The sequence below is a fragment of the Bufo gargarizans genome, unplaced genomic scaffold (assembly GCF_014858855.1).
Source record: "Bufo gargarizans isolate SCDJY-AF-19 unplaced genomic scaffold, ASM1485885v1 original_scaffold_1094_pilon, whole genome shotgun sequence".
Classification (NCBI taxonomy): Eukaryota; Metazoa; Chordata; class Amphibia; order Anura; family Bufonidae; genus Bufo; species Bufo gargarizans.
In genome coordinates, this window is record NW_025334235.1 from 53,774 (window position 1) to 71,277 (window position 17,504).

General features: G+C 49.9%; 1 protein-coding gene across 4 annotated transcripts in view; it reads left to right on the forward strand.

Moving 5' to 3' along the window:
* Positions 1–17,504, forward strand: part of SEMA5B (semaphorin 5B) — a 170,696-nt gene that overhangs the window by 47,686 nt on the left and 105,506 nt on the right. For all 4 annotated transcript variants that reach the window (XM_044273746.1, XM_044273748.1, XM_044273745.1 and 1 more), the window contains 2 exons: positions 4,351–4,545; positions 15,928–16,027. In XM_044273746.1, coding sequence (XP_044129681.1) covers positions 4,401–4,545; positions 15,928–16,027 — 245 coding nt within the window. In that variant the 5' untranslated portion in view covers positions 4,351–4,400. The remainder of the gene's footprint in view (positions 1–4,350; positions 4,546–15,927; positions 16,028–17,504) is intronic.

A 17,504-nucleotide genomic window follows, 5' to 3' on the forward strand; every position in this document is an offset into this window, starting at 1 on the left:
ATCAGATTAATTGGCCTTAAAAGTCCAGATCTGATTTGGGGAGCGGGAGGCGCTGGTGGGTGGGGGGCAGCGAGGGGCCCAGTGGAAGCAATTTATATTTTCTCCTCTGAAATCCCCTCCCCTGCTGCCTTCAATCTCTGGTTTAGTTCACGGCAAAGAGTCTACAAATCATACAAATCGTATCCGAAAAAACATTTACCTCTAAAATGTAAAAAATAATACAATTAAGCCCCCCCCCCCCCCATCCTGTAATTGGGGCCCTGGTGTTGTCCTTGAATGTCAAACTCTTTTGGGTGATAGCCAATATGGCCGCCGTTACAGCCCACTTTGGGGGTTGAGGGGCCACAGCTTTGGCCACTTAAACTCTGGCGTTTTGGCTTTCCGTTTGTGAGGTCCGTTCAGGGCTCAGCGTCCAAACGGATCAGTTTTACCCTAATGCATTCTGAATGAAAAAGGATCCGCTCAGAATGCGTCAGCTTGCCTCCGATCCGTCTCCGTTCCGCTCTGGAGGCGGACACCAAAGCGCTGCCTGCAGCCAAACGGATCCGTCCTGACACACAATGTAAGTCAATGGGGACGGATCCGTTTTCTCTGACACAATCTGGTACAATAGGGAACGGATCCGTCTCCTATTGACTTTCAATGGTGTTCATGACGGATGCATGCGGTTGTATTGCGGTAACGGAGGCGTTTTTGCAGATCCATGACGAATCTGCAAAAAACGCTAGTGTGAAAGTAGCCTTACTTCCAGCCTAGTCCTACAGTGATACTTTCCTACGCTTCATTGAATAGCAGTCGCTGCAGTAGTAATAATGTATCATTGCTGAGATCCCTGTCATGTATTGGCCCCTGGTGCACTCGGGCCCCTGGCAATGACTTGCTGGATAAGGCTGGCTGCATAACTATGAAGATTTGCCATTTTGGAATCTGGGAAAGCTGAGTGATGACCTCCAGACCCAGCATAGCAGAGCTGAGTATGCAGTGATGGGATTCGTGTCTGATTTATGGGGACCTTTATTTTGGTGGAAATTCTTTGAACCCATTAAAATGACATTTTCTGGAAGCTTGTGATGTTTTGGGGACCCCCGTCTCAGAGATGGGGGTGTTTGTGTAGACTATGGTAATGTTCACCTTCTCGGTGACATTTGGCTCCTCTTCTTCATCTCTTCTGGGGACGTTAAAGGTCGAGATGCTGAAAGTTGCTCTTCTGTAAAGTTCAGTCCTGGGTAAAGAACGTGAACCCTCGTTATCACGCGTCACGATGGGATCAGCGCCGGAATCCTGGTCCAGGTTCCCCAGGCATCTCTCACATTATCCAGTCCGACCTGGTGGTGCACAACAGACAGGGGAAGGTCCCTACTGTGGCCCCCAGGTGGCGTGGTCCCCGACCATGACTGCAGATTGAACTGTCCTGCCTTACAAATTACCGGGCCCCACAGGGACAGCTTCATTGGGCCCCTGTTACCATCTACGAGATTGCAGGCTCCAGCCAGATGTGAGTAGATTGTACATTATATCTCAGTCCTATGATTGGCCCCTGGTAATTCTGGGGCCCCTAGCAATGACTTGCAGGACCAGGTCAGATGATATGGGGGTGAATGAACCTGTAGCCTGCAGTGTGCTCGGTGCTGCTCTCAGGGCGTCGCACATGTTCAGTTTTAGAATATTTTCTATTTTAGACGTTTGCTCTTTAATTACTGGGGAACTGGATTTAACCCTCAGCGTCCTGACCACGGGGGCGGCTCTGAGCTCAGCGATATGTGTACAGCCGGAGGCCGAGGGGATGACATGGAGGCCACCTGTGTCTCTCTGGGGTACATTGTTACATCTGTCTTTTATCTGTTACATTGTTGCATGTCTATTTTCTCTGTTGCATCTCTGTCTTCTCCTCTCGCCTCTCATACGCTGTCCTCATATTGTCCTCTGTTACATTGTTACCACCTCTCTGCTATATTTGGCAGCGTTCTCTTTGTTACATTGTTACATCTGTCGACTCCATATGTTACTTCTCAGTCTGTTACTCTTTGTGACATTGTTACTTTGCTGTTCTTGGTTACATTGTTGTCTGGCATTTATCCTTCTAGGCTGCAGTCACTTTGTGATATGTTATTGCCACCCTTTGTACAATCTGTTACATTGTTTTCTGAAAAGACAACGCAATAGCACAATGTGAACATCAATGTATGAACTGATGCTGGATTCTCTAAGTAACTGAACATAAGGTGTTAAATTATTTGTGCCCATCACCCACAGCAAGGAACCCCCGGTCTATCTAATACCTTGTGCCAATGGGCCTCAGATTGATTCCTGCATTTACTGCTCTGTGTTACATTGTTTCCTGCATATAACATTGTGTTCAAAATAATAGCAGTCAGACATCACTAACCTGATCAATCACTGTTTTTGGTAGAAATGATATTTCTACATGGCAAATAATTGACTAGCGGGTGTAGTCGAGTAATAGAAACCCAACAGACCCGACAGTCAGGACCTGCTGCTGCTGATTCTGTGTGATTCAATCACTTATTGAAAGGGGCATATTCAAAATAATAGCAGTGTGGAGTTCAATGAGTGAGGACATTCATTCTTTGAAAAACAGGTGGCAATTATTGCCCTTATTTAAGGAAGGAAGGCAGCAAATGTTGTCCATGCTGGTTACAGTGCATTTGTCTCTGAAATTCTGAGGAACGTGGGTCGTTCCAGACATTGTTCAGAAGAACAGCGTACTGTTGATTGGAGAGGGGAAAACGTATAAAGAAGTGCAGAACATGATCGGCTGCTCAGCTAAGATGATCGCAAATGCTTTAAAATAGCGACCAAAACCTGAAAGACGTGGAAGAAAGCGAAAAACTACCATTCGAATGGATAGAAGAAAAGCCAAAATGGCGAGGACTCCGCCAACAATCAGCTCCAGGAAGATGACAGAAGGTGTCAGGTTCCCTGTGAGTCCTGTTACAATGAGAAGACGCCGATGTGAAGCCGAGCGATCTGCAGGAAGCCCCCGCAAAGTCCCACTGCTGGAAACAAGACGTGAGCTGAAGAGCTTACAATCTGCCAAAGAGCACAGTGACGGCCTGAAGAGACAATCTGTGGACTGATGGAAGTGAGATGGTTCTTTCTGGGTCTAGTGGCCGGAGACAGTTTGTCAGACGACCCCCAAACACTGAATTCAGCCTCAGTGCACTGTGAGGACAGTAAAGCATGGTGGACAAGCATCATGATATGGGGATGTGTCTCAGACTACGGTGTTGGCCTATTTATCGCAGACCAGGGATCATGGATCAGTCTGAATCCATCAGAATACTGGAAGAGGTCCTGCAGCCTTATGCTGGAGAGGAAATGCCCTTGACATGGGTGTCCCAACAAGACGACGATCCCAAACACACCAGTAAACGGGCAACATCTCGGCTCCAGACCAACAAGACTGACGCTATGGAGCGGCCGGCCCAGTCCCCGGATCTAAGTCCAATAGGAAACTTGTGGGTGACATCAAGCATGCAGCTTCTGGGGCAAAACCAAGAAATAGGAGAAGAACTGAGGACTGTGGTCCGATCCTCCGGGGCTGGAGAACCTGGTCACAGGGGCAGAAGGTGGTGACGCCGAGCGGCACAGACGTCCAGCAGGTCTCAGAGACAGCGGTTATACGACTAAGTATCAGGCTACATGCACACGATCGTATGTGTTTTGCGGTCCGCAAATTGCGGATCCGCAAAAAAAAACGGATGATGTTACGTATGGCATCCGTTTTTTTTTGCGGATCCGTTTTTTTTTTGTGGATCCATTGTAATAATGCCTATCCTTGTCTGCAAACTAGAAAAAAAATAGGACATGCACTATTTTTTTAGCGGAGCAACGGAACGGACATACTGATGCGGACAGCACACGGTGTGCTGTCCGTGTTTTTTGCGGACCCATTGAAATGAATGGGTCCGCATCCTATCCGCAAAAAAAACGGATCGGACACTGAAACAAAATACGGTCGTGTGCATGTAGCCGCAGTGACGGGATTCAGAGGAGAGGAAATCCTCAGACATTTCTCAGTTTATAGAGTGAATGCTTGTAGAAGACAAACTGCTATTTTTTTGAACAGTCTAATATTCACTTTTCAATATTTTTTTTTTTTAGAGGAACAACACAAATTTGATATATTTTGCTTCATGTTTTGGTTTGGAATAGAAGGTGCAGTGTCCCCGATGCATCTGTGTGGATGGAGATAGAAGCCATTAGAAGGTTTTTGAGCTTTGTTCACTTTTTTAAACACTGCTATTATTTTGAACACGACTGTGTTGCTGTGTTACATTGTTACTGCCCTGATTTTCTCTCTTACAATGATTTGCACTTCTTTTCCAGGACTTGCCCCGGAGCATCCCTTGGCAGATAGACGTGCGGTGTCCTCCATCATGACCAGGCTATGGGCGCTCCTCTTCTCGCTTCCGAGCGTCTTCATTCTCCCGCTCCACCGCAGAACTCTCACAGTCCGAGCGGATTATCCAGAGATGGAGGAGCAATGTCTGAAGAGAGAGCACCCCATACTTACCTTCCAGGGTGAGTTCTGGAAATAACTCCGAGATGTTAGGGGTGATCCATCCGTAGTCATAGTGTAACCATTCATCGCGTGTGTGCAGCCCATATACTCCAGTCGCCTCTAGAGCTGCAGTCCCAATTCTGCTGGTTAGCTTTAGCTGTAAGGAGCCTCCTTGCTGGTTCAGTGTCTGTGCGAGGTCCGGCTGGTGCCTTGCTGGAGATGTGTGCCTCATACTGGGCACGGAGTAATACCCCATCTGCCATCATGCATTGCACTGCAGCCAGCAGAATTGCGACTGCAGCTCTGGAAGTGACTGCAGTATAAGATGTTTTATGCAAATAGACCAGACAGAGACTCAGAGGGGTTTCAGGGACCCCCCAGTGGACTTATCATGTAGTCTCATCCCCTCACTAATATGGTCAGCTATGATAGTAGCATATCCACGCGGTACAATGAATGCAGCTGTCCGATCCGAATTTATGTAAATGAACCTTGGATGCGGATTATTAGCGTAAGTAATTTATTTGATCAATTTGACGAGTTCTCTGAGATCTTCCGATTACAAATGAATTCATCAGAACTGGACGCGGCGGCCATTAATATTCAGCCCAGACTATGAGGCCAATCAAGTCTTAATGCGAAGAGCCGCCATGTATCTCTATTTACTGCGGCCCGAACGGCGCTGTAAATGATGGCGGGACGGGCGCACGATTAAAAGCAATGAATATTATAGTAAAATGTCGCTGCCCACACAGCGAGCCGCAGTCATTAAACCTGCGATAATTCATTACATTATAGAGCTTGTGGTTCACTGGTCTACACCACAGGACACGGCGCGGGGCCCCTGGTAATGGCACCCTGACACCTGGGGCCCCTACCAATAGCACCCTGACACCAGGGGCTCCTACCAAAGGCACACTGACACCAGGGGCCCCTACCAAAGGCACACTGACACCAGGGGCCCCTACCAAAGGCACACTGACACCAGGGGCCCCTACCAAAGGCACACTGACACCAGGGGCCCCTACCAAAGGCACACTGACACCAGGGGCCCCTACCAAAGGCACACTGACACCAGGGGCCCCTACCAATGGCACACTGACACCAGGGGCCCCTACCAATGATACACTGACACCAGGGGCCCCTACCAAAGGCACACTGACACCAGGGGCCCCTACCAATGGCACACTGACACCAGGGGCCCCTACCAAAGGCACACTGACACCAGGGGCCCCTACCAAAGGCACACTGACACCAGGGGCCCCTACCAAAGGCACACTGACACCAGGGGCCCCTACCAATAGCACCCTGACACCAGGGGCCCCTACCAATGGCACACTGACACCAGGGGCCCCTACCAATGGCACACTGACACCAGGGGCCCCTACCAAAGGCACACTGACACCAGGGCCCCTACCAAAGGCACACTGACACCAGGGGCCCCTACCAATAGCACCCTGACACCAGGGGCCCCTACCAATAGCACCCTGACACCAGGGGCCCCTACCAAAGGCACACTGACACCAGGGGCTCCTACCAATGGCACACTGACACCAGGGGCTCCTACCAATGGCACACTGACACCAGGGGCCCCTACCAAAGGCACACTGACACCAGGGGCCGCGAACAATGGCATTCTGACACCAGGGGCCCCTACCAATGGCACACTGACACCAGGGGCCCCTACCAATGGCACACTGACACCAGGGGCCCCTACCAATGGCACACTGACACCAGGGGCTCCTACCAATGGCACACTGACACCAGGAGCCCCTACCAATGGCACTCTGACACCAGGGGCCCCTAACAATGGCATTCTGACACCAGGGGCCCCTACCAATGGCACACCGACACCTGGGGCCCCAGTAAACCCCAACGGGAGTCTCACACCATGGGGGTTATACTGCGCTTCTTCATTGTGTTTGGAAGATAAAAATGAAAAATAAGAAAAAATGACTTCTTGTTTCTGCCGCTGATCGCCGCGGAGCGGATGATGGGGGCAGTTTCCAGCCACTTGTCCAGGGCAGGAGTCACACTTACAGTTTTTGGTGCATTTTTTTTTTTAAACTAATGGCCGAAGTGATTTCCAAAGGAATGGGAAATATAAAGGAGACTCGTCGTCGTCGTCTTCTGCTGGACCCACATCTGGCTTTGGCTTTGGCTCAAAAAAACTGCACCAAAAACTTCCTGTGTGACTCCTGCCTTATTGAGACGCTCATCTCTTGGGCAGGTTTTCAGCCATGTATGGATGTAATCCAAAGTTCCTGTTCACTGACAGCAAGCGGAGATACTGAACATGGTACATTTGAAAAGGGGGGGGGGAGGGGGCTCTCTCCTCTCCACCTTCTCTACTCCTTTTTGTTTTCTTTATTATAAGAAAAAGGGCCCCATAACAGCGACTGTTACCCCTGCGGCTCCGCCCCTCTCTGCAGACTGTTACCCCTGCGGCTCCGCCCCTCTCTGCAGACTGTTACCCCTGCGGCTCCGCTCCTCTCTGCAGACTGTTACCCCTGCGGCTCCGTTCCTCTCTGCAGACTGTTACCCCTGCGGCTCCGTTCCTCTCTGCAGACTGTTACCCCTGCGGCTCCGTTCCTCTCTGCAGACTGTTACCCCTGCGGCTCCGCTCCTCTCTGCAGACTGTTACCCCTGCGGCTCCGCTCCTCTCTGCAGACTGTTACCCCTGCGGCTCCGCCCCTCTCTGCAGACTGTTACCCCTGCGGCTCCGCCCCTCTCTGCAGACTGTTACCCCTGCGGCTCCGCCCCTCTCTTCAGACTGTTACCCCTGCGGCTCCGCCCCTCTCTGCAGACTGTTACCCCTGCGGCTCCGCCCCTCTCTGCAGACTGTTACCCCTGCGGCTCCGCCCCTCTCTGCAGACTGTTACCCCTGCGGCTCCGCCCCTCTCTGCAGACTGTTACCCCTGCGGCTCCGCCCCTCTCTGCAGACTGTTACCCCTGCGGCTCCGCCCCTCTCTGCAGACTGTTACCCCTGCGGCTCCGCTCCTCTCTGCAGATTTTACCCCCTTCTAGATGTTCTCCATACGGTTTCCTGTTTTCTGTAAATGGAGGGTCTAGTTTGGGAATCCGCCTCAGTAAATTCTGAGGGGATAGAGGGGGCGCCATCAATTAGCCGGAGCAGAGAGCGGCTACAGCGTCTGAGCGTCCATTGATCTCCGCGAGAGCTGTGCAGTTCCTCATTTCTCCTGTGGTGGCGCTGATGGGCAGCAGGGTTCTCCAATACTCATATCTGATTTCTAGGGGTCCCATTAGAGCATCACCCTGTTTACGGCTTAATGTCGGGGACCCTTCTACCAAACACTAAATCACCGATTCTGCAAGTTTTTGATAAACTTTTTGTTTCCTCACATAAAACTCCATTCAGACCTAATCCTTCAAAAGTATTTGTTGCAGTGTATCAGTGCAGAAACATCTGTGCTCTAGATCATCATCAGCACAAATCTCCACTCCTGTCCCAACCGTCACAATGTATCAGTGCAGGTAAAATGTGTCCAGGATGTTTTGTCAGGAATGGATACAATGTAACAGATCGCTGTATGGCTTTAGACTTCTACAGGGTCCTAGTGCACGTCCTCCTATCACCTGTGGAACAATGTCACATGTCCTGTTGCCCTAATTTCTTGGGGGGTATTGTAACTACTACTTTGTACTACTACGGTGATGGGGGTGCAGAGACATCAGCGCAGGGGTCAGGCCTGTAATATTCCCTGGGGTTGTAATAGTTTTGGAGGGGGGTCTAGATGATTGACTCTATATTAGGCCCTGGTAACCCCTTATTCTCACATTTCTGTCTTTGCTCAGATTCTTGCACTGAACATTAGTTTTTCCGTTTTTTCATGTCCTGCTGATGAATAATCCGTCGATCTCGCCGTTTTCTCGCCCGGGACTTTGTAGTCTGATGCAAAGGAGATCAGTGGGTTTAGCCCGAGGACGTGCGGGAACTTTGAGTCATCCCAAAATACGGCTCTTCTTGTTCTCAGCATGTGAGTGATTTACCGCCCCCCGGATTATGGTAACGGCGGCGCCGACACATGAAACAACTGGATGAAAGTATCAGAACTTCACGGAAGAACCGATGGATGTGGATCACAAGTCATCAGCTGGATGATCATCTGTCAGGATCCTTCATATTCTGCAAGATTAGAGGGGGGCATTAACCATTTCACTGTGGGGGCGGAAATTACACCAAAACGTTCATCACTGCCCCCTTGTCTGACAAAATGAGTGCACCACAGAACTGGTGTATCCAAGCCTGCCATGTGTGATACTACCTGCTGAGTGCCTGTATCCAAGCCTGTCACGTGTGATACTGTCTGCTGAGCGCCTGTATCCAAGCCTGCCATGTGTGATACTGTCTGCTGAACGCCTGTATCCAAGCCTGTCACGTGTGATACTGTCTGCTGAGCGCCTGTATCCAAGCCTGTCACGTGTGATACTGTCTGCTGAGCGCCTGTATCCAAGCCTGCCATGTGTGATACTGTCTGCTGAACGCCTGTATCCAAGCCTGTCACGTGTGATACTGTCTGCTGAGCGCCTGTATCCAAGCCTGCCATGTGTGATACTGTCTGCTGAGCGCCTGTATCCAAGCCTGTCACGTGTGATACTGTCTGCTGAGCGCCTGTATCCAAGCCTGTCCTGTGTGATACTGTCTGCTGAGCACCTGTATCCAAGCCTGTCATGTGTGATACTGTCTGCTGAGCGCCTGTATCCAAGCCTGTCACGTGTGATACTGTCTGCTGAGCGCCTGTATCCAAGCCTGTCATGTGTGATACTGTCTGCTGAGCGCCTGTATCCAAGCCTGTCACGTGTGATACTGTCTGCTGAGCGCCTGTATCCAAGCCTGTCCTGTGTGATACTGTCTGCTGAGCGCCTGTATCCAAGCCTGCCATGTGTGATACTGTCTGCTGAGCGCCTGTATCCAAGCCTGTCCTGTGTGATACTGTCCGCTGAGCGCCTGTATCCAAGCCTGTCCTGTGTGATACTGTCTGCTGAGCGCCTGTATCCAAGCCTGTCACGTGTGATACTGTCTGCTGAGCGCCTGTATCCAAGCCTGTCCTGTGTGATACTGTCTGCTGAGCGCCTGTATCTAAGCCTGTCATGTGTGATACTGTCTGCTGAGCCGCTGTATCTGAGCCCCGTACATGTGATACACCCCTAGAGGACCTCCTCTTCCTTCCCGCCATACCGTTCATTACTATAGATCAGTCAGGAGGCGCGAGGCTCTGCACCTTCATGCCTCCCCCCCCCCCTCAGCTCTTACAAGGGCCAACAATTTGTAATTCTGAGACGGTTTGGAGTTTGTTTTTTGCGGCTTATCCTTAATTAAATCTCAGCCGGTTCTTATGACTCTAAAGCCAGATTAATTGGTTGAAACTCAGGAGTGAAGCCTCCGGATCGCAGGCGTGTAATGGTCGCACGGGCCTGACTAATAGATTCAGGCGCCATTAAAGCGCCTCGTTCTGTGTCACAACCGACGCCGCGCAATAAACCATGGGAGATCTGTGACTGCAGCTCTGGATGTGACTGGAGAAGAATACATGGCATCGCCCAATGTAATTACAAGAAAAGCAAATCTAAAAATAATCAAATGACCCCCCCACAATTAGGAAACCTAGGAAGCGGGGGGGCTCCAAATCTAATCCAGATCTGTAGGAAATGATTCATAGAGGGTCCTTGCTGGAATAATGAAGATTAAAACTTGGGGTGCAGGACAAGAACACGACACTTGGGGTACAGGCCAATTATACATGGGTTACAGGGCAGGGGCACATGGGGTGCAGGGCAGGGGTACATTGGGTGCAGGGCAGGGATACATGGGGTGCAGGGCAGGGATACGTGGGGTGCAGGGCAGGGGCACGTGGGGTGCAGGGCAGGGGCACGTGGGGTGCAGGGCAGGGACACGTGGGGCGCAGGGCAGGGGCACGTGGGGCGCAGGGCAGGGACACGTGGGGTGCAGGGCAGGGACACGTAGGGTGCAGGGCAGGGATACATGGGGTGCAGGGCAGGGATACATGGGGTGCAGGGCAGGGGTACGTGGGGTGCAGGGCAGGGGTACGTGGGGTGCAGGGCAGGGGTACGTGGGGTGCACGGCAGGGATACGTGGGGTGCAGGGCAGGGACACGTGGGGTGCAGGGCAGGGGTACATGGGGTACAAGGTAATGGTTCTCATTGTCGCAGTTTTGTCGCTGACTTTTCCCGTTTGCTGTTTTTCATCTTTTTTTTGCGCTGTAGAATTTTCGGACCTTCTTTGCCGCTCTTCTGTGTGCGCTCGCTGTTGCTTCACCGCTGGCAACGGCTGATGAATTTTCAGGCTCCCAGTGATTCTTTGTGATTTATTTTCCTGACATTTCACCCATCAGCTCCGCTGGTTTGAACTGGTGAAATATTACACATCCATCATGGGTCGGCCAGGGCCTCCCTGCCTGCGAGGCTCAGGCGCACAATGGAGGCCGCCGTTACGGTCGCCTCAGCAGGGATTGGCTGTTTGTGATTTCACCTTTGGCGGTGTAACTGAGTGGAATGAGATTTCTGCATCTAAACATTGATTATTCCTCCGACGCCTTCTGCATCAATGAAGCATCTAAGAAACGGCTTATAAGATGGAGGCTCGCGCCTCGTGATGTTCCTGAGCGTTCCGGCTCTGAGCGACCCACAGGACATCGCATTTGGGAATTTACACGGAAGGTTTCATTCCATGTTCTCTTCCTATAAGTGCAACGCCTGAACGAACGTCAATCAATGGAAATCTGTATTCATGACTATTTATAAAGAATCGTGAGGTCACATCACCAACATGGCAGCTGTACCCGCTCTGATAGCGCCCAGATCCAAAGGGCGTTCCCTGAGAATGGTTCCTATAGTGACACTTTCCAGTTTTACATGTATTACATTGCTTTTCATGTTTTATACTCCAGAGCTGCACTCACTATTCTGCTGGTGCAGTCACTGTGTACATACATTTCTTATCCTGTACTGATCCTGAGTTACATCCTGTATTATACTCCAGAGCTGCACTCACTATTCTGCTGGTGCAGTCACTGTGTACATACATTACTTATCCTGTATTATCCTCCAGAGCTGCACTCACTATTCTGCTGGTGCAGTCACTGTGTACATACATTACTTATCCTGTACTGATCCTGAGTTACATCCTGTATTATACCCCAGAGCTGCACTCACTATTCTGCTGGTGGAGCCACTGTGTACATACATTACTTATCCTGTACTGATCCTGAGGTACATCCTGTATTATACTCCAGAGCTGCACTCACTATTCTGCTGGTGCAGTCACTGTGTACATACATTACTTATCCTGTACTGATCCTGAGTTACTTCCTGTATTATACTCCAGAGCTGCACTCACTATTCTGCTGGTGCAGTCACCGTGTACATACATTACTTATCCTGCACTGATCCTGAGATACATCCTGTATTATACTCCAGAGCTGCACTCACTATTCTGCTGGTGCAGTCACTGTGTACATACATTACTTATCCTGTACTGATCCTCAGCTACATCCTGTATTATACTCCAGAGCTGCACTCACTATTCTGCTGGTGCAGTCAGTGTGTACATACATTACTTATCCTGTACTGATCCTGAGTTACATCCTGTATTACACTCTAGAGCTGCACTCACTATTCTGCTGGTGCAGTCACTGTGTACATACATTACTTATCCTGTGCTGATCCTGAGTTACATCCTGTATTATACTCCAGAGCTGCACTCACTATTCTGCTGGTGGAGTCACTGTGTACATACATTACTTATCCTGTACTGATCCTGAGTTACATCCTATATTATACTCCAGAGCTGCACTCACTATTTTGCTGGTGCAGTCACTGTGTACATACATTACTTATCATGTACTGATCCTGAGTTACATCCTGTATTATACTCCAGAGCTGCACTCACTATTCTGCTGGTGCAGTCACTGTGTACATACATTACTTATCCTGTACTGATCCTGAGTTACTTCCTGTATTATACTCCAGAGCTGCACTCACTATTCTGCTGGTGCAGTCACCGTGTACATACATTACTTATCCTGCACTGATCCTGAGATACATCCTGTATTATACTCCAGAGCTGCACTCACTATTCTGCTGGTGCAGTCACTGTGTACATACATTACTTATCCTGTACTGATCCTCAGCTACATCCTGTATTATACTCCAGAGCTGCACTCACTATTCTGCTGGTGCAGTCAGTGTGTACATACATTACTTATCCTGTGCTGATCCTGAGTTACATCCTGTATTATACTCCAGAGCTGCACTCACTATTCTGCTGGTGCAGTCACTGTGTACATACATTACTTATCCTGTACTGATCCTGAGTTACATCCTATATTATACTCCAGAGCTGCACTCACTATTTTGCTGGTGCAGTCACTGTGTACATACATTACTTATCATGTACTGATCCTGAGTTACATCCTGTATTATACTCCAGAGCTGCACTCACTATTCTGCTGGTGCAGTCACTGTGTACATACATTACTTATCCTGTACTGATCCTGAGTTACATCCTATATTATACTCCAGAGCTGCACTCACTATTTTGCTGGTGCAGTCACTGTGTACATACATTACTTATCATGTACTGATCCTGAGTTACATCCTGTATTATACTCCAGAGCTGCACTCACTATTCTGCTGGTGCAGTCACTGTGTACATACATTACTTATCCTGCACTGATCCTGAGTTACATCCTGTATTATACTCCAGAGCTGCACTCACTATTCTGCTGGAGCAGTCACTGTGTACATACATTACTTATCCTGCACTGATCCTGAGTTACATCCTGTATTATACTCCAGAGCTGCACTCACTATTCTGCTGGTGCAGTCACTGTGTACATACATTACTTATCCTGTACTGATCCTGAGTTACATCCTGTATTATACCCCAGAGCTGCACTCACTATTCTGCTGGTGCAGTCACTGTGTACATACATTACTTATCCTGTACTGATCCTGAGTTACATCCTGTATTATACCCCAGAGCTGCACTCACTATTCTGCTGGTACAGTCACTGTGTACATACATTACTTATCCTGTACTGATCCTGAGTTACATCCTGTATTATACCCCAGAGCTGCACTCACTATTCTGCTGGTACAGTCACTGTGTACATACATTACTTATCCTGTACTGATCCTGAGTTCCATCCAGCATTATACTCCAGAGCTGCACTCACTATTCTGCTGGTGCAGTCACTGTGTACATACATTACTTATCCTGTACTGATCCTGAGTTACATCCTGTATTATACTCCAGAGCTGCACTCACTATTCTGCTGGTGCAGTCACTGTGTACATACATCACTTATCCTGTACTGATCCTGAGTTACATCCTGTATTATACTCCAGAGCTGCACTCACTATTCTGCTGGTGCAGTCACTGTGTACATACATTACTTATCCTGTACTGATCCTGAGTTACATCCTGTATTATCCTCCAGAGCTGCACTCACTCAGAGATGTCTCTAGTGAATTGCATTCTGGGAAGCATCCTCTTGACCCTTGCTCTGTGCAGACATCTGTTGGGGTTGTCTCCATCTTTCACACTTTTGGCCCTAGAGGTTGAATCCGGACAGGGTTCCATCTTCATGTGGTAAGAATCTGCACGGTTCCCCTCTCCAATATGGGGGACGAGCTCCTGGTCGGGGGTCGCGCTTCGGTCTGTGCTCGAGGTGCAGTCCCTGCTTTCCCTGTCGGGAGGTGCTAGGTGGGGGCCCCATTCTGATTTTCTCTCGGGGGTCCCTCTGCTTTAGCTTTGCCCCTTTTTTGATACATTGTATTTCTTACAGATTTCTAAAGATAAAATTTCCTTGCGTCTCCTCAGTCGTGTTAATAAAAGGTGATGATTTTTCGGCCCCCGGTTCCCCGGCCGCCGCTTCTCTGCAGCTCCCAGTCCTGTGATTTCTGAGAAATATTACGTTTAATAGCCGCCGGTCGGAGCTCGCTGTCCTTCCCTCTGATCGTCTTCCTGCGGTGGGTGGACGGGGACCCGGGGTCTGCTCTGCATACAGAATGTCTCTGCTCCACTCTCTCCATCATCCTGCAGACATTCTGAGATCGGCGCCGTTCATGGGGGATGTGGCTGGATGATTGACAGCACGGACCCTGCGTAATGGGGGAGGGGCACGGGGGGCTCAGACCTGTGGCCCAGACTCCGCACAGTGCACTGGGGATGAGGGCTGCACACAGAGGAGCGGAGACCCCATTATGTTTTCCAGGGTCAGGTGTTTGCTCCCCCTCCGGGCCCTTTCGATGACCTCTGGCCAGTCCCCCTCTTGGTTGTTAACCAGGCAGCTCCTCTGGGGAGGGGCTTCCTGCAAAGAGCAGGAGATTAGCCCGGTCTTCCATGCCCCCATCTCAGTCTGGACACTACAAGTCCCAGCATGCACACCTGGAGAGTGAGGATCTGCACCTTCTGATGGTCAGAGAGAAGCCGCGAGCGCTGCCATCTACGTGATTAATATTCCCATACAGATCCTCCCCTGGAACCAGCACCTCATGCAAGTTACCCCTCCGGCTGTAGGAAAGCTGGGTGATTGCAGGAGGTCATTACAGCCGCGCAGTCACTCCAGCCTGTCACCCAGCTTTCCCAGACACAGATGAAGCAGCCGGACAGAAGAGACCGCTCCAAGATTTACTGGACTATGGGGCAAAAGCAGGTTCCGGGAGAAGCCCCTGTCATGTGTCGAGGGGCAGCTTCACGACCCAGAACCCCCTTCTCCCACAGTCCCGTCTGACCTGAGAACATGGCAGCAGCTCACGCTTATCTCCCTGATATATATTCCCACCAGCTGCCTCCCTGTACACAATGATGGGGGTTATACTGTTTCAGGGGTAACCGGTTTAGATTTATTGCTTTCAGTAAAAGGAAACGCTGTCCCCTCCAGGCGACCTGTTACTGCTCATGGCTGAGGGTCTGTTACAATGTATCCTCTGCCATATGAACAGACTTCAGACTGACAGATTCCTCGCATGGGATTAGAGCAGGCACGCTCGCCCTGCGGCCCCCCAGATGTTGTAAAACTACAACTCCCACAATGCCCTGCTGTAGGCTGCTGGCTGTAGGCTGTTCGGGCATGCTGGGAGTTGTAGTTTTGCACCAGCTGGAGGGCCGCAGATTGAGCGTGCCTGGATTAGAGGATTGTCTAGGCTGGATATTTTGTAACAAACCCTCAGATTGTTGTGATAATTTTAGGGATTGATTAGAATGTCTGATTCCTGTCACGGCGCTGCTGAAGTTGGTTATTTGCCAGGATTAGTAGCCAATAATCAGCGGCGCCATTGATCAGCACGTCCGAGCCCCTGAATGTGGGGGATGGGGTTATGATGAAATGTATTCATTCTGCTCTTTTTCCTCCTAGACCTCAGGCCTTGGTTGTCCAACTTCTCTTATGGCGACGTGCAGGATTTCTCGCAGCTCGCCCTCGATGTCAACAGGAATCAGCTGATCGTGGGCGCCAGGTAATCTATACCGATCATGTGTAGAAGCAGATGAAGCAGAGCTGAATGTGTCATCGAAGTGGGTTCTATGCTCGTAAAATCAGTGCCTTAGGCCTCATGCACACGACCGTTGTGTGTTTTGCCGTCCACAATTTGCAGAACGGTACAGACAGCCATTGATATAACTGCCTATTCTTGTCCGCAAAACGGACAAGAATAGGACAGGTTATATATTTTTTTGAGGACCACGGAACGGATGCTGTCCTCATCTTTTGCGGCCCCATTGAAGTGAATGCGGCTCAGATGCGGACCAAAACAACGGTCTTGTGCATGAGGAATTTGTCACGATTCCTCCAAAGGAGGCCAATAAGTAAAGGAGAGCCCAGCAAAATCGTCCCTGCAGTCCTATGTAACACCCCAGATAGGCTCCTATCATACTGGCGCTGTCTGTGTGTTCCTGCGGTATGGCGTCCCCCCTGAGGGCTGTCATGTGGCGGTGCGCTGCTGCTGGGTAAGGCCCCTCTTATGGGCACCATACACGGTGCATGGTACATGAATGGCGCCGGTTCTGTGTGATCTCTGGTTACAGAATGTTTTACTGACACTCGGCGCCCATGTCGCCTCCGTCCTGCGGGTGTCCCTGGCGCTGCAGATCACCCGGAGCTCGGGGTCTCCTGTGACTTGTGCTTAATCTCATAATCTTCACTGTGCTGAATCAGCTCAGTACAGGATCCAGACACCGAGAGGTGCGGGCGCCGGGCAGCGCTGCCATCTCCGGAGCATGGTCTGCGTAGTCTATATATGGGACTTCTGCAGTGAGGAGCCAGGCTGAGAAACCGATAATGTGGTAGATGTCACCTGCAGTCCTATGTAACACCACAGATAACACAGTGATAGCCCTCTGTGTACAGATAATGTGGTAGATGTCACCTGCAGTCCTATGTAACACCACAGACAACACAGTGATAGCTCTCTGAATACAGATAATGTAGTAGATGCCTCCTGCAGTCCTATGTAACACCACAGATAACACAGTGATAGCCCTCTGTGTACAGATAATGTAGTAGATGTCACCTGCAGTCCTATGTAACACCACAGACAACACAGTGATAGCTCTCTGAGTACAGATAATGTAGTAGATGTCACCTGCAGCCCTATGTAACACCACAGATAACACAGTGATAACGCTCTGAATACAGATAATGTAGTAGATGTCACCTGCAGTCCTATGTAACACCACAGATAACACAGTGATAGCTCTCTGAATACAGATAATGTAGTAGATGTCACCTGCAGCCCTATGTAACACCACAGATAACACAGTGATAGCCCTCTGTGTACAGATAATGTAGTAGATGCCACCTGCAGTCCTATGTAACACCACAGATAACACAGTGATAACGCTCTGAGTACAGATAATGTAGTGGATGTCCCCTGCAGTCCTATGTAACACCAACGATAACACAGTGATATCTCTCTGAGTACAGGTAATGTAGTA